Source organism: Pristiophorus japonicus, chromosome 18, assembly GCF_044704955.1.
Source record: "Pristiophorus japonicus isolate sPriJap1 chromosome 18, sPriJap1.hap1, whole genome shotgun sequence".
NCBI lineage: Eukaryota > Metazoa > Chordata > Chondrichthyes > Pristiophoridae > Pristiophorus > Pristiophorus japonicus.
In genome coordinates, this window is record NC_091994.1 from 6443357 (window position 1) to 6465208 (window position 21852).

A 21852-nucleotide genomic window follows, 5' to 3' on the forward strand; every position below is an offset into this window, starting at 1 on the left:
CTGCACTTTGGCTCCCGTAAAATTTCCAATGCCCGGTTCAAACAAAGAAGGAAACTTCTTCAACACTTGAGCACACGAAGTGTCATCCACCGAGGACAACGCTTTGATATCATTCCAATTCCACTTGATTTTCTTGAGCCAATTCCTGCTGAACAGCGTTGGACCATTACCTGGGACGATCCATAATGGTTGATCATGAACCCCACCGTCATATGACACCTTTACGACTGCACTGCCAATCACCAGTATGAGTTCCTTAGAGTAAATACACAACTTGGCATTGACTGGACTCAGCTTACCACCTCAGTGTACCACAGCTTGTCGAATATCCTTTGGCTCATTATTGATTGACTTGCACCCGTGTCCAGCTCCATCGATCACGCCATTCAGTTTCACGTTAACCATTATCGGCTGACTCTTTCCCAAGAACGAATACAGACCATACACTTCCTCCTCGGGTTGTGCATCCGGGCCAGCACTAGACTGGTCATCATCACTAATGGATGAACGGCAGCATGCTTGCTCAATTGTGGGCACATTCTCTGAAGGTGCCCCACTTTGGAACAGCCTTTACAGAAGTTCTGTTTAAACCGACACTGATGAGGCCAATGATTGCCCCCACAACGCCAACAGGGTGAAATAGGATTCGTACCAGTTGGCGGACTTTGAGCAGCTACAGGTTTCACCCAAGCAGTCAAGTAGGCCCTGCCATAAGCAGCTCTGCCAAACGACACAATCTTGTTTGCAGTACTTGCCGTGGAGCTCCGACTTTTCGATGATATCTGCCTCAAATTATCATCAGTTGTCATGCCCGGGCAGTCGCGATGGCCTTGCTCAAATCCAGCATCTCTGCAGCCATTAACTTCCGGAGAATCACATCATGGTTGATGACTATCACGAGGAAATCTCACCGCATGTCTTCCAACAGGGTCCCGAACTTACACGGCTCAGCAAGACGTCGCAGGTTGGCAATGAATTCCAACACATCCTGGCCCTCAACACGAACATGTGTGTAGAAGCGATAGCCTGATGTGATGATCCCCTCATTTGGCTTGAAATGGTCACGTACCAAATTCTTGTATTCTTTGTCCGTTGGACGTGCAGACGAGAGCAGATTCTTCATGAGGCTATATATTCTTGAACCACAAACAGTGAGGAAAACCGCCCGGCGCCTAACTGCGTCATCGTCTCCCGCCATGTTCTGGCCACAAAATACTGATCCAGGCGGTCGATAAAATCCGCCCAATCCTCGCCATCCACGAATCTCTCCAGAATTCCAATAGTGCCCATTGTGCATGCGAAGCTTCTTAAGTGACCTCGTCACCAAATGTTATGTATATAATGACTCAAAAGAATTGTTACTGTAAACTCACTAAGGTCCACTTTATTCACGCCCAAAGTGACTACAAGATATGGTACCAGCACTTATATACCAGGGCCCGCACACACGCACGTACAGCCCAATGACCTCCGACAGTGGCGCCCCCTGGTTGTCTAGTGACCCCAAGCATCAATGCATGACACATAGTTTCAGAATAAGGGACCGCCCATTTAAAACTGAAAGGAGGAGGAATTTCATCTCTCAGAGGGTTGTAAATCTGGAATTCTCTGCCCCAGGGGCTGGGTTATTGAATATATTTAAGGCGGATATAGATTTTTGAGTGATAAGGGAATAAAGGGTTATGGGGAGCTGGCAGGGAAGTGGAGCTGAGTCCATGATCAGATCAGCCATGATCTTATTGAATGGCGGAGCAGGCTCAAGGAGCCAGATGGCCGACTCCTGCTCCTATTTCTTATGTTCTTATGGTGAGACCACATCTGGAGTACTGCGTACAGTTTTGGTCTCCTTATTTAAGGAAGGTTATACTTGCATTGGAGGCTGTTCAGAGGTTCACTAGGTTGATTCCGGAGATGAGGGGGTTGACTTAAGAAAGGTTGAGCAGGTTGGGTCTGTACTCACTGGAGTTTAGCAGAGCTGCGAACACCAAAGGGCAGAAAACGCTAGTGGGAGTTGTGTACAGACCACCAAACAGTAGTCATCATCATAGGCGGTCCCTCGCAATCGAGGAAGACTTGCTTCCACTCCTGAAGGGAGTTCTTTGGTGGCTGAACAGTCCAATATGAGAGCCACAGACTCTGTCACAGGTGGGACAGATAGTCGTTGTGGGAAGGGGTGAGTGGGACTGGTTTGCCACACGCTCTTTCCGCTGTCTGCGCTTGATTTCTGCATGCTCTCGGCGATGAGACTCGAGGTGCTCAGCGCCCTCCCGGATGCACTTCCTCCACTTAAGGCGAGCTTGGGCCAGGGACTCCCAGGTGTCAGTGGGGATGTCGCACTTTACCAGGGAGGCTTTGAGGGTGTCCTTGTAGTGTTTCCGCTGCCCACTTTTGGCTCGTTTGCCGTGAGGACGTTCCGAGTAGAACATTTGCTTTGGGAGTCTCATGTCTGGCACGCGGACTATGTGGCCCGCCCGGCGGAGCTGATCGAGTGTGGTCAGTGCTTCAATGCTGGGGATGTTAGCCTGAATGAGGACGCTGATGTTGGTGCGCCTGTCCTCCCAGGGGATTTGTAGGATCTTGTGGAGACATCGTTGGTGGTATTTCTCCAGCAGGTGTCTAGTGTACATGGCCCATGTCTCTGAGCCATACAGGAAGACAAGTATTACTACAGCCCTGTAGACCATGAGCTTGGTGGCAGTTTTGAGGGCCTGGTCTTCAAACACTTCCTCAGGTGACCGAAGGCTGCACTGGAGGCGGTGTTGGATCTCGTCGTCGATGCCTGCTCTTGTTGATAAGAGGCTCCCGAGATACGGGAAATGGTCCACGGTGTCCAGGGCCGCGCCGTGGATCTTGATGACTGGGGGGCAGTGCTGTGCGGTGAGGACAGGCTGGTGAAGGACCTTTGTCTTACGGATGTTTAGCGTAAGGCCTATGCTTTCATACGTCTCAGTAAATACGTCGACTATGTCCTGGAGTGCAGCCACTATGTGTGCAGACGCAGGCGTCGTCCGTGTACTGTAGCTCGACGACAGAGGTTGGGGTGGTCTTGGACCTGGCCTGGAGACGGTGCAGGTTGAACAGGTTCCCACTGGCTCTGTAGTTTAATTCCACTCCAGCTTAAACAGTAGCAGTGAAGTTGGGGATGGCATCAAACAGGAAATTAGGGATGTGTGCACTAAAGGTACAGCAGTTATCATGGGTGACTTTAATCTACATATAGATTGGGCTAACCTAACTGGAAGCAATATGGTGGAGGAGGATTTCCTGGAGTGTATGAGGGATGGTTTTCTAGACCAATATGTCGAGGAACCAACTAGAGAGCCGGCCATCCGAGACTGGGTGTTGTGTAACGAGAGAGGATTAATTAGCAATCTTGTTGGGGAAGACTGACCATAATATGGTAGAATTCTTCATTAAGATGGAGAGTGACACAGTTAATTCAGAGACTAGGGTCCTGAACTTAAAGAAAGGTAACTTCGATGGTATGAGACGTGAATTGGCTAGGATAGACTGGCGAATGATACTTAAAGGGTTGACGGTGGATAGGCAATTGCAAACATTTAAAGATCACATGGATGGACATCAGCAATTGTACATCCCTGCCTGGCATAAAAATAAAACGGGAAGGTGGCTCAACCGTGGCTAACAAGGGAAATTAAGAATAGTGTTAAATCCACGGAAGAGGCATATAAATTGGCCAGAAAAGGCAGCAAACCTGAGTACTGGGAGAAATTTAGAATTCAGCAGAGGAGGACAAAGGGTTTAATTAGGAGGGGGAAAATATAGTATGAGAGTAAGCTTGCAGGGAACATAAAAACTGACTGCAAAAGCTTCTTTAGATACGTGAAGAGAAAAAGATTAGTGAAGACAAATGTAGGTCCCTTGCAATCAGAATCAGGTGAATTTATAATGGGGAACAAAGAAATGGCAGACCAATTGAACAAATACTGTGGTTCTGTCTTCACTAAGGGAGACACAAATAACCTTCTGGAAATTCTAGAGGACCGAATGACTAGCGAGGAGGAGGAACTGAAGGAAATCCTTATTAGTCAGGAAATTGTGTTAGGGAAATTGATGGGATTGAAGGCCGATAAATCCCCAGGGCCTGATAGTCTGCATCCCAGAGTACTTAAGGAAGTGGCCCTAGAAATAGTGGATGCATTGGTGGTCATTTTCCAACATTCTATAGACTCTGGATCAGTTCCTGTGGATTGGAGGGTAGCTAATGTAACACCACTTTTTTTAAAAAGGGAGAGAAAACAGGGAATTTTGACCGGTTAGCCGGACATCGGTAGTGGGGAAAATGTTGGAGTCAATTATTAAAGATGTAATAGCAGCACATTTGGAAAGCAGTGACAGGATCAGTCCAAGTCAGCATAGATTTATGAAAGGGAAATCATGCTTGACAAATCTTCTAGAATTTTTTTTGAGGATGTAACTAGTCAAGTGGACAAGGGAGAACCAGTGGATGTGGTGTATTTGGAGTTTCAAAAGGCTTTTGACAAGGTCCCACACAAGAGACTCGTGTGCAAAATGAAAGCACATGGTATTGGGGTTAATGTATTGACGTGGATAGAGAACTGGTTGGCAGACAGGAAGCAAAGAGTAGGAATAAACAGGTCCTTTTCAGAATGGCAGGCAGTGACTAGTGGGGTACCGCAAGGTTCACTGCTGGGACCCCAGCTATTTACAATATACATCAATGATTTAGACGAAGAAATTGAATGTAATATCTCCAAGTTTGCAGATGACACTAAGCTGGGTGGCAGTGTGAGCTTTGAGGAGGATGCTAAGAGGCTGCAGGGTGACTTGGATAGGTTAGGTGAGTGGGCAAATGCATGGCAGATGCAGTATAATGTGGATAAATGTGAGGTTATTCACTTTGGTGGCAAAAACAGGAAGGAAGATTATCTGAATGGTGACAGATTAGGAAAGGGGAGGTGCAACGAGATCTGGGTGTCATGGTACATCAGTCAATGAAAGTTGGCATGCAGGTGCAGCAGGCAGTGAAGAAGGCAAATAGCATGTTGGCCTTCATAGCGAGGGGATTTGAGTATAGGAGCAGGGAGATCTTACTGCAGTTGTACAGAGCCTTGGTGAGGCCACACCTTGAATATTGTGTACAGTTTTGGTCTCCTAATCTGAGGAAGGACATTCTTGCTATTGATGGAGTGCAGCAAAGGTTCACCAGACTGATTCCTGGGATGGCAGGACTGACATAGGAAGAAAGACTTGATCATCTAGGCTTATATTCATTGGAATTTAGAAGAATGAGAGGGGATCTCATAGAAACATATAACATTCTGACGGGATTGGACAGGTTAGATGCAGGAAGAATGTTCCCGATGTTGGGGAAGTCCAGAACCAGGGGTCAGAGTGTAAGGATAATGGGTAAGCCATTTAGGACCGAGCTGAGGAGAAACTTCTTCACTCAGAGAACTGTGGAATTCTCAACAGAAAGTTGTTGAGGCCAGTTCGTTAAATATATTCAAAAGGGGGTTAGGTGTGGCCCTTATGGCTAAAAGGATCAAGGGGTATGGAGAGAAAGCAAGAATGGGGTATTGAAGTTGCATGATCAGCCATGATCATCTTGAATGGTGGTGCAGGCTCGAAGGGCCGAATGGCCTGCTCCTGCACCTATTTTCTATGTTTCTAATGCACATGTGCTGAAAACCGGCAATTCCGATCTGTCAAGTTTCTGGCCTCACAGATCCTCCGTATCTCGGGGACACTTCCGATATTTACGAATATCTTGCCCTGTAAATGTCCTTTAAGATCTTGTGCCTGAAAAAGCAGGTGCATAGTCTACTTTTACAGGCGTAAGAATTTAAAAACATAGAAAAAACATTAAAATTATTTTTTTTAAAAAACATGTTAAAACCCTGCCCCCCCCCCCCCTCATTATTTTAAACCCTAACCCTAACTTTTTTTAAAATTCGGGAATTTTTTTTAATTTAAAAAAACGTCACATTTTTAATTTCTATTAGTTTATTGTGTGAGGTGTTTTTTTTATTTAAAATGTTTTGTATAATGTTTGTGCATTTTGGGGTTTTTCTCATTCATAGTACTAGGAGATTTGTAACTTACGAATCTCCTATTACTATGAATGAGAAAATACTTACCTGTGATTGGGTCTCCAGACCCACGTGACTCCTGCGGCCCTCCCGAGGTGCACGCGCTGCGCGTCGTGGGGAGAGGAGGCCCGTGATTGGGTCTCCAGACCCACGTGACTCCTGCGGCCCTCCCGAGGTGCACGCGCTGCGCGTCGTGGGGAGAGGAGGCCCGTGATTGGGTCTCCAGACCCACGTGACTCCTGCGGCCCTCCCGAGGTGCACGCGCTGCGCGTCGTGGGGAGAGGAGGCCCGTGATTGGGTCTCCAGACCCACGTGACTCCTGCGGCCCTCCCGAGGTGCACGCGCTGCGCGTCGTGGGGAGAGGAGGCCCGTGATTGGGTCTCCAGACCCACGTGACTCCTGCGGCCCTCCCGAGGTGCACGCGCTGCGCGTCGTGGGGAGAGGAGGCCCGTGATTGGGTCTCCAGACCCACGTGACTCCTGCGGCCCTCCCGAGGTGCACGCGCTGCGCGTCGTGGGGAGAGGAGGCCCGTGAATCGGAAGTCCCAACATGTGCAGCAGCTCCAATTAAGTGCACAGTTTGATTTCTATTTGTTCAGGATTTACCCGTGGGAAGCCCTCCTCGGAATTTCAGGGCCTACTACTTTAATTTAAATGAATCTTAAATATGTAGTGTATATTTTCTATTTTTTATTGGTGTTTTGGGTGTTGGGGGGTCCTCATTCATTGTAATAGGAGTTTCGGACTTACGAAACTTCTATTACTATGAATGAGAATATACTATACCTGATTGGCTGCCCAGAGCCATGTGACTCCAGCTCCAGGCCTGCGCACGTCCCGACGAGCATGCGCAGGAGAAGAGGCGCAGCCCGCTTCAGGTAGGTGTGCAATTTTTCTTTAAAATCTAGTCGAACGCCGGTGGGAAGGAGAAAGCGGAATTTCTACGCCAGACAGTGGTTGAGGGAAGGGGAGGGTGGGGAGTGTGGTTTGCCGCACGCTCCTTCCTCTGCCTGCGCTTGATTTCTGCACGCTCTCGGCGACGAGACTCGAGGTGCTCAGCGCCCTCCCGGATGCACTCCCTCCATTTAGAACATCAGCCCCAGGAAGTGCATTACTCCCAGTCCCCACCCCAGGGTGAGTTTAATCCGTTTTACATCGATGTTTCCGGAATGGATCCGATGCCTACCCAGTTACAGCAGAGACTTTATTCTGAGATCAAATCCCCACCCACAGTCGGTCCCAAGTCACAAGTCGCAACCAAAATAAACCAAATGGATTGAAAGTTTAGCCTATCCCAGAGGGATAGTTCAAAATCAGTGGCCGGGGGAGGGGGACTTATATTTTGTGCAGAGAGTGTCTGTAACCAATAGCAGAGAATTGAGCAACATTTAGTTTCCACAGAAATTACCGTGGTAAATATTATTTTATTGTTTCACATTCGATGCATTTTCAAATTAATTCCACAAAAGGTTTGAATCAGCGCCTGATTTCTGGAGTCTGCGGTGAGCTCATCGTCAACGTTCCAGATCAGTTCCTATTGCACACTTGGATTAGTCTTTGGAAACTGGTCTCCGTTGGAGGTGAATTCCTTGTGCATCTTGAGAAGCTTTCAGATTTCCAAAGAATTCCAATTGTTCGCTGGTCTGGACAATTTCTGTTTCCAGCCGAGTGAATCGAAGAGATTTACATCAAAACCTGACAATCGTTCAGTGATTTCAATACCAGTCGGCGACACGCGGGACCACGCGGGCTGGAGCGTGCGACACGCGGGACCACGCGGGCTGGAGCGTGCGACACGCGGGACCACGCGGGCTGGAGCGTGCGACACGCGGGACCACGCGGGCTGGAGCGTGCGACACGCGGGCTGGAGCGTGTGACACGCGGGGCCACGCGGGCTGGAGCGTGCGACACGCGGGACCACGCGGGCTGGAGCGTGCGACACGCGGGCTGGAGCGTGCGACACGCGGGACCACGCGGGCTGGAGCGTGCGACACGCGGGACCACACGGGCTGGAGCGTGTGACACGCGGGCTGGAGCGTGTGACACGCGGGTTAGTACAGTGGGCAGCGAAGGGTCCCTCGACCTCTTTCCCTTCCCTGCGAGGGTCCTGGTTGGCTGCCGTTGCCAAGCAGTGTGGGCTCCTGGGTAAAACTCACTCTTTACGGTGTTGGCCGAGTGGATGTGAAGATGCCAGCAGGTTCTCTCTGCTCCTCAGTCCCGTCCCGTCCCGTGGCCATTGTCGCCACTACCTCTGTGCCGTGACCTGTGGGAGCACAAGAAGAGCACAGCCGATTCCTGCGAAGGATTCGGGGTAATGCAGGTCCCTCTCCCACTCATCGGTCCCAATGTTGTAAACCTGCACAAGGCTGCTCACGTTGTTCAGGTGCCAGTTATAACCTCCCACCACGTAAATCTTTCTCTGTAACACGCAGCAGCCGGCCTCCGACTGGCCAGTCCTCATTGGACTCACACTGGTCCATTGGTCAGTCTCGGGGATGTAATACTCAACAGCCAGCACATCGAAGCAATGGTCAACGTGGTCCATGCGGCCACCCAGTGCGTAAATCCTCCCGTACGCCCCCACCATCGAGTGAAGGACCCGTGGCTCATGCATTGGCGCTTTGAACTCCCACAGGTCAGTTTCGGGGCTGTAGCAGTGAAGAGATTTCTTATCCTCGACGGTGATGCCGTAGCCCCCAGAAATGTAGAGCTTGCCCCCGCTGGCTACGCCCGCGTGCCCCCAGGTCCGGCGCTTCAGGCCACACACGTTGGTCCACTCGTTCCTCCGCGGCGAGTAACGCTCCACCGTGGACAGGCTCCCAGACCGGTTGCGCCCTCCAGTGGCGAACAGCATCCCCTGCAGCACGCCCAGCTGGAACTGAATTCGAGCCTCCTGCATGGCCCTGATGCGCAGCCAGTGATTGAGGTGGGGGTCATAGCGGAAACACCAGCTGACTGCCCCCTCGCCGCTCCTGTACTGCAGGTGCTGACCGCCCGCCACGTACACAAAGTTGTCCAACACAGCGACGCAGGCGTGACTGCAGCCCACTTCCATCTCCGTCCGCTCCGCGAACTGACGCACGCTGCCGTCCGCGAGGACAAACACCTTGCGGCTGACTGTCCGGTCGTTGTCGGTGTACGGCGTGCCGCCAAAGGCGACGAGGGAGAGGGCGTCCGAGCGGATTGTGGTGCGGGCGGACTGCATCTCGTGCTGGCGGAACGGCAGGATCTGGTAGTTGAAGGCTTCCAGCAGGTAGTGACGGCACATGGCGTCTTCCACCATCACGGCCTGGGTCTGGACGCTGTCCACCAGCTCGGTGGATTTCATCAGGGGGAAGCGGATGTGGCAGAGCACCAGGCTGGCACTAACTCGGCGAGCCTCGTCGTGCTGCAACCACCTGATGGCAGAGCGGAACAGGTCGACCTCGCTGCAGTTCTTCAGCTTGTTGCTTTTCAGGAAGAAGACCAGCCGCTCCAGGGGAAGGTGCAGGAAATCGTCCTCCTCCGCGATTTGCAGGAAATGGGCAAAGGTGAAGGCGTCCACCGACTCTTTCAGGGAAATGAGGCTGAAGGTGGCGGCCATCTGCCCGATGTTGAGGCAGGTCTCCACGCTCATGGCCGACTTCAGAAACTGCTCGCACAATTCCACCACAGGCACGATCTGCAGGAAGACAGCAGCCGCCAACACATCCTCCACACAGTCGAGGTCCAGTGTCACCTCGGCACTGTACGCAAAATCAATGATGTGCTTCAGGCCCTTGGCAGACACTCCCTTCAACTCAATCACATCCTGGCCTGTTTCCCGCATTCCCCCGGTGAACATTGCCCTAGGGAGAAATACATACATCCAGAAATCAGCCAGACACACGCAGCAGATAGATGATCTGGTCATTGTCACACTGCTCTGCGCAAATTGGCTGCCGCAGTTCCTACACTACGGTAATTCACTGTAAAGCGCTTTGGGGGTGTCCTGAGGTTACGAAAGGCACTATAAACATGTCAGATCATAGAACAGAATCATACAATCCTACAGCATAGAAGGCCATTCAGCCTGTGCCGGCTCTGTGAAAGATCTCTCCAATTAGTCCCACAACACGCTTTTTCCCCATAACCCTGCAAATGAGATCCCTTCAAGTACGTGTCCAATTGCCTTTTGTAAGTTCCTGTAAAATCGGCTTAAAGCTCCCTTTCAGATTTTGCTGGGAGAAAAAATCTCATTTCCCCTCTAGTTCTTTGCCGATGATTTTAAATCTATGACCTCTGGTTATCGACCCACTTGCCAGAGGAAATAGTTTATCCCCACTTGTTCTATCAAAACCCCTCAATTTTAAATACCTCGATTAGGTCTTTCCTTAACCTTCTCGGCTCCAAGGAGAACAATCCCAGCTTCTCCAGTCTCTCCACGTAACTGAACTATTTAATCCCCGGTACCATTCTGGTCAATCGCCTCTGCACCCTCGCCAAGGCCTCTGTATCCTTCCTAAAGTGCGGGGCCCAGAACTGGATACAATCCTCCAAGCTGGGGCCTAACCAGAGATTTGTAAAGGTATAGCCTGACTTCCTGGTTTATGTATTCAACACCCCTATTTACAAAGCCAAGTAACTCATACACTTTCTTAAGCACCTTATCAACTTGCCCTGGCACCTTATGGGATTTGTGACGATGCAAAATAGAACCATTTAGATGATCCTGCCTCTGTGTTGTTTCTCCCAAAGTTCACCACTTCATACTTACCTGCATTAAATTGCATCTGCCATGTGTCTGCCCAGTTCACCAGTCTGTCTGTGTCGTCCTGAAATCTGCTACTATCCTGCTCACTACTTACTACACTGCCAAGTTTTGTACCATCTGCAAATTTCGAAATTGTACTCGCCATACCCAAGTCCAGGTCATTTACATATAAGAAAAGTAATGGTCTTAATACCAACCCCGGGAGACCCCACTGCATACTTCTCTCCAATCAAAAAAACATCTGTTCACTGCTACTCTCTGCCTCTTATCCCTCAGCCAATTATGTGCCCAAGTACCCACTGTCCCTTTAATGCAGTTCTATTTCCAGATAAGTCTTATGCAGAACTTTAATATCTTTTGAAAGTACACAGGTACTGCACTACTCTCATCAACCCTCTCTCTTACTTCATCAAACAACTCAATCAGATTAGTCAGACACAATTTGCCTTTAAAAAAATACACGCTGGCTGTCCTTTATTAACCCATGCTTCTCCAAGGAAGAATTCATTTTGCGCTTGACAATGGTCTCTAGTAGTTTTTCCCAAACGGCGGGAGATCTTGCTTTCTATTCTTTTTAATGCCCTGACCTGCCACCCATCATTCCTTTATGAAGAATTTTCTCCCGCTTTCCCAGCCACCGCCGCAGGACAGCACGGATGTTGAATGGCCATCACTGGCTCCTGTGGCCTCGATTTAAAGGTGTTACATACATGCTGGGGGAGGCGAGACCAGTACAAACCGGACGGTCTACACCTGGGCAGGACCGGAACCAATGTCCGAGAGGGAGTGTTTGCTAGTGCTGTTGGGGAGGAGTTAAACTAATATGGCAGGGGGATGGGAACCTATGCAGGGAGACAGAGGGAAATAAAATGGAGGCAGAAGCAAAAGATAGAAAGGAGAATAGAGAAACCCAAGGCAAAAAACAAAAAGGGCCACATTACAGCAAAATTCTAAAGGGGCAAAGTATGTTAAAAAGACAAGCCTGAAGGCTCTGTGCCTCAATGCGAGGAACATTCGGAATAAGGTGTACGAATTAACTGCACAGATAGCAGTTAACAGTTATGATGTCATTGGCATCACGGAGACATGGCTCCAGGGTAACCAAGGCTGGGAACTCAACATCCAGGGGTATTCAACATTTAGGAAGGATAGACAGAAAGGAAAAGGAGGCAGGGTGGCGTTGCTGGTTAAAGAGGAAATGAATGCAATAGTAAGGAGGGACATTAGCTTGGATGATGTGGAATCGGTATGGGTGGAGTTGCGGAATACCAAAGGGCAGAAAACACTAGTGGGAGTTGTGTACAGACCACCAAACAGTAGCAGTGAAGTTGGGGACAGCATCAAACAAGAAATAAGGGATGCGTGCAATAAAGGTACAGCAATTATCATGGGCGACTTTAATCTACATATTGATTGGGCTAACCTAACTGGTAGCAATGCGGTGGAGGAGGATTTCCTGAAGTGTATTACGGATGGTTTTCTAGACCAATATGTCGAGGAACCAACTAGAGAGCTGGCCATCCTAGACTGGGTGTTGTGTAATGAGAAAGGACTAATTAGCAATCTTGTTGTGCAAGGTCCCTTGGGGAAGAGTGACCATAATATGGTAGAATTCTTTAAGATGGAGAATGACACAGTTAATTCAGAAACTAGGGTCCTGAACTTAAGGAAAAGTAACTTCGACGGTATGAGGTATGAATTGGCTAGAATAGACTGGCAAATGATACTTAAAGGATTGACGGTGGATAGGCAATGGCAAACATTTAAAGATCACATGGATGAACTTCAGCAATTGTACATCCCTGTCTGGTGTAAAAATAAAACGGGGAAGGTGGCTCAACCGTGGCTAATAAGGGAAATTAAGGATAGTGTTAAATCCAAGGAAGAGGCATATAAATTGACCATAAAAAGCAGCAAACTGGAGGATTGGGAGAAATTTAGAATTCAGCAGAGGACTAAGGGTTTAATTAAGAGGGGGAAAATAGAGTACGAGAGGAAGCTTGCTGGGAACATAAAAACTGACTGCAAAAGCTTCTATAGATATGTGAAGAGAAAAAGATTAAAGAAGACAAACGTAGGTCCCTTGCAGTCGGATTCAGGTGAATTTATAATGGAGAACCAATTGAACAAATACTTTGGTTCTGGCTTCACGAAGAAAGACACAAATAACCTTCCAGATGTACTCGGGGACCGAGGGTCTAGTGAGAAGGAGGAACTGAAGGATATCCTTATTAGACGGGAAATTGTGTTAGGGAAATTGATGGGATTGAAGGCTGATAAATCCCCGGGGCCTGATAGTCTGCATCCCAGAGTACTTAAGGATGTGGCCCAAGAAATAGTGGATGCATTGGTGATCATTTTCCAACAGTCTATTGACTCTGGATCAGTTCCTATGGACTGGAGGGTAGTTAATGTAACACCACTTTTTAAAAAAGGAGGGAGAGAAAACGGGTAATTATAGACCGGTTAGCCTGACATCAATAGTAGAGAAAATGTTGGAATCAATCAGTAAGGATGGAATAGCAGCACATTTGGAAAGCAGTGACAGGATTGGTCCAAGTCAGCATAGATTTGTGAAAGGGAAATCATACTTGATGAATCTTCTGGAGTTTTTTGAGCATGTAACTAGCAGAGTGGACAAGGGGGAACCAGTGGATGTGGTGTATTTGGACTTTCAAAAGGCTTTTGACAAGGTCCCACACAAGAGATTGGTGTGCAAAATCAAAGCACGTGGTATTGGGGGGGTAATGTACTGATGTGGATAGAGAACTGGTTGGCAGATAGGAAGCAGAGAGTCAGGATAAACGGGTCCTTTTCAGAATGGCAGGCAGTGACTAGTGGAGTGCCGCAGGGCTCAGTGCTGGGACACCAGCAATTTACAATAAAATTTAAGATTTAGATGAAGGAATTGAGTATAATATCTACAAGTTTGCAGATGACACTAAACTGGGTGGCGATGTGAGATGTGAGGAGGATGCTAAGAGGCTGCAAGGTGACTTGGACAGGTTCGGTGAGTGGGTAAATGCATGGCAGATGCAGTATAATCTGGATAAATGAGAGGTTATCCACTTTGGGGGCGAAAACGAGAAGGCAGATTATCTGAATGGTGGCAGATTAGGAAAAGGGGAGATGCAACGAGACCTGGGTGTCATGGTTCATCAGTCATTGAAAGTTGACATGCAGGTACAGCAGGCGGTGAAGGCGGCAAATGGTATGTTGGCCTTCATAGTTAGGGGATTTGAATATAGGAGCAGGGAGGTCTTACTGCAGTTGTACAGACCTTTGGTGAGGCCTCACCTGGAATATTGTGTTCACTTTTAGTCTCCTAATCTGAGGAAGGACGTTCTTGCTATTGAGGGAGTGCAGCGAAGGTTCACCAGACTGATTCCAGGGATGGCTGGACTGATATATGAGGAGAGACTGGGTCAACTGGGCCTGTATTCACTGGAGTTTAGAAGGATGAGATGGGATCTCATAGAAACGTATAAGATTCTGATGGGACTAGACAAGTTAGATGCGGGAAGAATGTTCCCGATGTTGGGGAAGACCAGAACCAGGGGACAAAGTCTTAAGATAAGGGGTAGGCCATTTAGGACTGAGATGAGGAGAAACTTCTTCACTCAGAGTTGTTAACCTGTGGAATTCCCTGCTGCAGAGAGTTGTTGATGCCAGTTCATTGGATATGTTCAAGAGGGAGTTAAATGTGGCTCTTACGGCTAAGGAGATCAAGGGGTATGGAGAGAAAACGAGAAAGGGGTACTGAGGGAATGATCAGCCATGATCTTATTGAATGGCGGTGCAGGCTCGAAGGGCCTACTTCTGCACCTATTTTCTATGTTTTTATGTTTCTATGCTACAATACTGATACTAACTCGCTCTGTACACGCTGCCTCCACGAATCACATCCAGCACTCCCTCCCTCGACACTCCCACTGGCAAACCGGGCCTCGATTCCTCGCCGCTCCCTTCCTAAAAATCACAACTTCATCTGTTACCAGAAATCTGTTTTTCAGAACCTGCTGACCCTATTACTGCTGAAATTGATCATCTCTCAAACTATTAAAGAAAGCGACTGCGCCAAATAAAAATACCATTTCTCTCCTGCTCTTTAATACAAATGATCAGATACCCCTGCTGGAGGAACGTGACACTGCTCAGTGACGGGGCGAGGTCGGGCACGGGCTCGACGGTGAGAGGTCAGACACGGGTCAAGGGTGAGAGGTCAGACACGGGTCAAGGGTGAGGGGTCAGACACGGGTCAAGGGTGAGGGGTCAGACACGGGTCAAGGGTGAGAGATCAGACACGGGTCAAGGGTGAGAGATCAGACACGGGTCAAGGGTGAGAGATCAGACACGGGTCAAGGGTGAGAGATCAGACACGGGTCAAGGGTGAGAGATCAGACACGGGTCAAGGGTGAGAGATCAGACACGGGTCAAGGGTGAGAGATCAGACACGGGTCAAGGGTGAGAGATCAGACACGGGTCAAGGGTGAGAGATCAGACACGGGTCAAGGGTGAGAGATCAGACACGGGTCAAGGGTGAGAGATCAGACACGGGTCAAGGGTGAGAGATCAGACACGGGTCAAGGGTGAGAGATCAGACACGGGTCAAGGGTGAGAGATCAGACACGGGTCAAGGGTGAGAGATCAGACACGGGTCAAGGGTGAGAGATCAGACACGGGTCAAGGGTGAGAGATCAGACACGGGTCAAGGGTGAGAGATCAGACACGGGTCAAGGGTGAGAGATCAGACACGGGTCAAGGGTGAGAGATCAGACACGGGTCAAGGGTGAGAGATCAGACACGGGTCAAGGGTGAGAGATCAGACACGGCTCGACGGTGAGAGATCAGACACGGCTCGACGGTGAGAGATCAGACACGGCTCGACGGTGAGAGATCAGACACGGCTCGACGGTGAGAGATCAGACACGGCTCGACGGTGAGAGATCAGACACGGCTCGACGGTGAGAGATCAGACACGGCTCGACGGTGAGAGATCAGACACGGGTTCGATGTGCTGGAGGGAAAGAAGGATGTGATTTCACTGGAGAGGGTACAGAAGAGATTTACAGCACTGAAAGAGGTCATTTCGGCCCATCGTGTCCGCACTGGCTGACAAAGAGCTATCCAGCCTAATCCCACTTTCCAGTTCTTGGTCCGTAGCCCTGCAGGTTACGGCACTTCAAGTGCACATCCAAGTACTTTTTAAATGTGGTGAGAGTTTCTGCCTCTACCACCCTTTCAGGCCGTGAGTTCCAGACCACCACCCTCTGGGTGAAACTATTTCCAGTCAAGTCCCCTCTAAACCTCCCCCCAATTACTTTAAACCCATGCCCCCTGGTTGTTGACCCCTCTGCTAAGGGAAATAGGTCCGTCCTATACGCTCTATCTAGGCCCATCATTTTATACACCTCAATAAGGTCTCCCCTCAGCCTCCTCTGTTCCAAAGAAAACAAACCCAGCCTATCCAATCTTTCCTCATGGCTAAAATTCTCCAGTCCAGGCAACATCCTCGTAAATCTCCTCTGTACCCTCTCCAGTGCAATCACATCCTTCCTGTAATGTGGTGACTAGAACTGAACACAATACTCGAGCTGTGGCCTAACTAGTGTTTTTTCAGTTCAAGCATAACTTCCCTGTTCTTATATTCTATGCCTCTGCTAACACAAGAACGTAAGAAATAGGAGCAGGAGTCGGCCATCTGGCCCCTCGAGCCTGCTCCGCCATTCAATAAGATCATGGCTGATCTGATGATCTTGGCCTCAACTCCACTTCCCTGCCTGCTCCCCATAACCCTTTACTCCCTTATCGCTCAAAAATCTGTCTATCTCCACTTTAAATATATTCAATGACCCAGCCTCCATAGCTCTCTGGGGCAGAGAATTCCACAGATTCATAACCCTCAAGAGAAAAAATTCCTCCTCATTTCCGGTTTAAATGGGCGACCCTTTATTCTGAAACTATGCCCCCTAGTTCTAGATTCCCCCATGAGGGAAAACATCCTCTCTATATCTACCCTGTCAAGCCTCCTCAGAATCTTATGTTTCAATAAGATCCCCTCTCATTCTTCAAATAAAGGCAAGTATTGCATCTGACTTCTTAACCACCTTATCTACCTGGCCTGCTACTTTCAAGGATCTGTGGACAAGCACGCCAAGGTCCCTCTGTTCCTCCACATTTCTCAAGTGTCCTACCATTTATTGTGTATTCCCTTTCCTTGTTAACCCTCCCCAAATGCATTACCTCACACTTCTCCGGATTTAATTCCATTGGCACTGTTCGGCCCACCTGACCAGTTCATCGATATCTTCCTGCAGTCTACAGCTTTCTTCATTATCAACCACACGGCCAATTTTTGTATCAGCTGCAAACTTCTTAATCGTACCCCCTACATTCAAGTCTAAATCATTGATATATACCACAAAAAGCAAGGGACCTAGTACTGAGCCCTGTAGAACCCCACTGGAAACATCCTTCCAGTCACAAAAACACCCATCGACCATTACCCTTTGCTTCCTACCTCTGAGCCAACTTTGGATCCAACTTGCCACTTTGCCCTGGATCCCATGGGCTTTTACTTTCGTGGCCAGTCTGCCATGTGGGACCTTACCAACTGGCTGCAGAATACCCAGCCTCTGGCCTGCTCTTGCAGCCACAGTATTTATTTGGCTGGTCCAGTTAAGGTTTCCGGTCAATGGTGACTCCCAGGATGTTGATGATGGGGAATTCGACGATGATAATACCATTGAGACCCAGGGGTGTTTGTGCACAAATCATTGAAGTTGGCAAGGCAGGTTAACAAAGCAATTAATAAAGCACATGGGATCCTGCGCTTTTTAAATAGAGGTATAGAATACAAAAGCCAGGGAGTCATGCTGAAGCTTTATAAAGGCCCCAAATTTGGCCCCAGTTGGTATACTGTGTCCAATTTTGTGAAGGCTTTGGAGAGGGTACAGAAGAGATTTACTGGAATGGTTCCAGGGGAGAGGAAATATAGTTACATGGATACAATCACCCCCAACACCCCCTCCCCTTCCCACGGCACCTTCCCGTACAACACCTGCCCTTTGACCTCCTCCCTTCCCACCATCCAGGGCCCCCAACACTCCTTCCGGGTGAAACAGCGATTTATTTGTACTTCTTCCTCCCCTCCTCCTTTCCCTGCCCCTGCACTTGCTTAAAAACCTGCTACATCTCTAATTTTTTTCCAGTTCTGACGAAGGGTCATCGACCTGAAACGTTAACTCGGTTTCTCTCTCCACAGATGCTGTCTGACCAGCTTGAGTATTTCCAGAGATTTAAGATGATTGGTGAATGAACCAATGGTGACACAAGGGAAAGCTTTTGTTACGCAGCGAGTTGCACTGCCTGAGAGGGTGGTGGAGACAGACTCAGCAGTCGCCTTCAAAGGGCAATTGGCTAAATACCTGAAGCAGGAATAAATCGCAGGGATATGGGGAAAGAGTCGGGGGTTGGGACGAACTGGATGCTCTTCCCAAGAGCCGGCACAGACTCGATGGGCTGAATGGCCTCCTCCTGTCCTGTACTACTCTGATTCTAAGATTCTAACTTGGGGACATGGTCTCATAATAAGGGGTCGGCCAATTAAGACGGAGACAAGGAAGAATTTCTTCACTCAGCGGGTTGTGAGTCTTTGGAATTCTCTACCCCAGAGGGCTGTAGGTTCTCCGTCGTTGAGTATATTCAAGACAGAGATCGATAGATTTTAGGACTCTGGGGCAGAAAAACAGAGTTGAGGTAGAAGTTTAGACAGAAGTTTAGACATGATCTTACTGAATGACTGAGCAGGCTCAAGGGGCCAAATGGCCCACTCCTGCTCCTAATTCTTATAAATCCCAGTAAGTCTACTGGAGAATCTGACGCTGGGTTACATAAAAAATGGGAGCAGGAGTAGGCCAGACGGCCCCTCGAGCCTGCTCCGCCATTTAATACGATCATGGCTGATCCGATCATGGACTCAGCTCCACTTCCCCGCCCGCTCCCCATAACCGCTTATCGGTTAAGAAACTGTCTATTTCTGTCTTAAATATATCCAGTAACCCAGCTTCCACAGCTCTCTGAGGCAGCGAATTAAACAGATTTACAACCCTCTGAGAAGAAATTCCCCCTCATCTCGGTTTTAAATGGGCGGCCCCTTATTCTAAGATAATCTGTGACAGAGACACTGACGGTGGGACAGATCTCACAGGCAGTGGTGAGACAGAACGGAGGCAGGGGTCGCGGGCTGAGGTCTAGCTCAGTGAGCCGCTCTTGGTGGAGGGTTGATCGACTGCGGGTATCTGCTCCAGGTCAGGCTCTGGGTCATGGGCCTGGGGTGGGGGGTCGCCGCTCCGGGTCAGGCTCAGTGAGCCACTTCGGGCAGGGGCAGGGGCGGAGGTTGTGGGTCGCAGGCTGCGGGCTGGCCCTCCGGGTCGGGGACTGAAGTTGGGGGCTGAGGGCGGGGGTCGCAGACTGCGGGGCTGGCCCTCTGGGTCAGAGGCTGATGTCGGGGGTTGGGGGTCGCTGACTGCGGGACTGGCCCTCTGGGTCAGGGGCTGATGTCGGGGGTCGGGGGCTGAGGTCGGGGGTCGCAGACTGTGGGGCTGGCCCTCTGGGTCAGAGGCTGTCGGGGGTTGGGGGTCGCTGACTGCGGGACTGGCCCTCTGGGTCAGGGGGCTGATGTCCGGGGTTGGGGGCTGAGGTCGGGGGTCTCTGACTGCGGGCTGGCCCACTGGGTCAGAGGCTGATGTCGGGGGTTGGGGGATGAGGTCGGGGGTCGCAGACTGCGGGGCTGGCCCTCTGGGTCAGAGGCTGATGTCGGGGGTTGGGGGTCGCTGACTGCGGGACTGGCCCTCTGGGTCAGGGGCTGATGTCGGGGGTCGGGGGCTGAGGTCGGGGGTCGCAGACTGTGGGGCTGGCCCTCTGGGTCAGAGGCTGTCGGGGGTTGGGGGTCGCTGACTGCGGAACTGGCCCTCTGGGTCAGGGGCTGATGTCGGGGGTTGAGGGATGAGGTCGGGGGTCGCAGACTGCGGGGCTGGCCCTCTGGGTCAGAGGCTGTCGGGGGTTGGGGGTCGCTGACTGCGGGACTGGCCCTCTGGGTCAGGGTCAGAGGCTGATGTCGGGGGTCGCAGGCTGCGGGACTGGCCCTCTGGATCAGAGGCTGATGTCGGGGGTCGGGGGCTGAGGTCGGGGGTCGCAGACTGCGGGGCTGGCCCTCTGGGTTGGGCTACCCCCCAGCTCGGTGCCGTGCTGCGGGTGAACACGGAGTTAGTAACTGCGAGTGCAGAGGGGACTCACCGGAAATAGTCGCTGCAGGCGGCCAGCACGGCGCGGTGCACCCGGAACATCACCGCGTTCACCCGCAGACCCACGTCCAGCAGCTGGTGCTTGGCACGCAGCCCCGACAGCCCCAGGAGCAGGCTGGCACTGTGCCCTGGGGCAGCAAAGGTCCGCCGCTCACCGCCAATCAGCTGCGCCATCCTGGGGAGAGAGGCAGAGGCAGTGAGGGGGACTGGCACCGGAGGGGGCGGGGAGAGGGAGGGAGTGAGAAAGGGGGTGGAGGGAGTGAGAGAGAAAGGGGGTAGAGGGCGGGGGAGGGGGCAGGGGAGGGGGTAGGGGAGAGGAGGGGGGAGGGGGTAGGGGAGAGGAGAGGGGAGGGGGTAGGGGAGAGGAGGGGGGAGGGGGTAGGGGAGAGGAGGGGGGAGGGGGTAGGGGAGAGGAGGGGGGAGGGGGTAGGGGAGAGGAGGGGGGAGGGGGTAGGGGAGGGGGGTAGGGGAGAGGGGGTAGGGGAGAGGGGGTAGGGGAGAGGAGGGGGGAGGGGGTGGGAGAGGAGGGGGGAGGGGGTAGGGGAGAGGGGGTAGGGGAGAGGAGGGGGGAGGGGGTAGGGGAGAGGGGGTAGGGGAGAGGAGGGGGGAGGGGGTAGGGGAGAGGAGGGGGGAGGGGGTAGGGGAGAGGAGGGGGGAGGGGGTAGGGGAGTGGAGGGGGGAGGGGGTAGGGGAGAGGAGGGGGGAGGGGAGAGGAGGGGGGAGGAGGGGGGAGGGGAGAGGAGGGGGGAGGGGAGAGGAGGGGGGAGGGGAGAGGGGAGGGGGTAGGGGAGAGGAGGGGGGAGGGGAGAGGGGAGAGGAGGGGGGAGGGGGTAGGGGAGAGGGGGGAGGGGGTAGGGGAGAGGGGGTAGGGGAGAGGAGGGGGGAGGGGGTAGGGGAGAGGAGGGGGGAGGGGGTAGGGGAGAGGAGGGGGGAGGGGGTAGGGGAGAGGAGGGGGGAGGGGGTAGGGGAGAGGAGGGGGGAGGGGGTAGGGGAGAGGAGGGGGGAGGGGGTAGGGGAGAGGAGGGGGGAGGGGGTAGGGGAGAGGAGGGGGGAGGGGGTAGGGGAGAGGAGGGGGGAGGGGGTAGGGGAGAGGAGGGGGAGAGGAGGGGGGAGGGGTAGGGGGAGAGGAGGGGGGAGGGGTAGGGGGAGGGGTAGGGGAGAGAGGAGAGGGGGAGAGGAGGGGGGAGGGGGGAGAGGGGAGAGGAGGGGGGAGGGGGGAGGGGGGAGGGGAGAGAGAGACAGACTGAGGGAGACAGGGGGGAAGCGGCCCAGTGTGAGGGAGCGGCCCGGACTGAGGGAGAGCGGCGCCGCGGGCTCACAGCCCGGGCCCGGGGCGGGCGGGCGGGAGGCGAGGCAGGGCCGGGGAGCCGCAGGGAGGGAGGCCGGACCGGGCCCGCGGGCTCGGGGTTACCTGCTCCGCCGCTCCGCCGGGAACTCTCCGCCGCCCGACTCCGCCATCTTACCCGGGGGGCGGGGCCACTGACCGTGGGCGGGGCCGGAGCTGCGGGGTGGGGCCTGTGAGCGGGGGAGGGGCCACAGAGAGGCGGGGCCTCGGGGGAGGGCGGGGTTACTGAGTGAGTGTCCCTCACGGTCAGTGAGTGTCCCTTACGGTCAGTGTGTCCCTCACGGTCAGTGAGTGTCTCTCTCACCGTCAGTGTGTCCCTCGGTCAGTGTGTCCCTCACGGTCAGTGAGTGTCCCTTGGTCAGTGAGTGTCCCTCGGTCAGTGTGTCCCTCATGGTCA

The 21852-nt window shown here is 51.9% G+C and overlaps 1 protein-coding gene across 3 annotated transcripts; it reads right to left on the reverse strand.

Annotated features, from left to right (window-relative positions):
• Positions 1 to 7460: 7460 nt before the first annotated feature.
• klhl26 (kelch-like family member 26) lies at positions 7461 to 21583 on the reverse strand. 3 transcript variants are annotated; one of them, XM_070859604.1, is made up of 3 exons: positions 21522 to 21577; positions 20103 to 20285; positions 7461 to 9900 (listed from the first exon to the last, which is right to left on the reverse strand). In XM_070859604.1, exons 1-3 carry the CDS (start codon positions 21566 to 21568, stop codon positions 8319 to 8321), a joined length of 1812 nt encoding a protein of 603 aa, XP_070715705.1. In that variant the 5' UTR covers positions 21569 to 21577; the 3' UTR covers positions 7461 to 8318. The 3 variants fall into 3 exon arrangements, with proteins under 3 accessions (XP_070715705.1, XP_070715706.1, XP_070715707.1); XM_070859605.1 differs by lacking the exon at positions 20103 to 20285 and having other exon boundaries at positions 21522 to 21583; XM_070859606.1 differs by lacking the exons at positions 20103 to 20285; positions 21522 to 21577 and adding an exon at positions 14678 to 14743.
• Between the last annotated feature and the right edge of the window lie 269 nt (positions 21584 to 21852).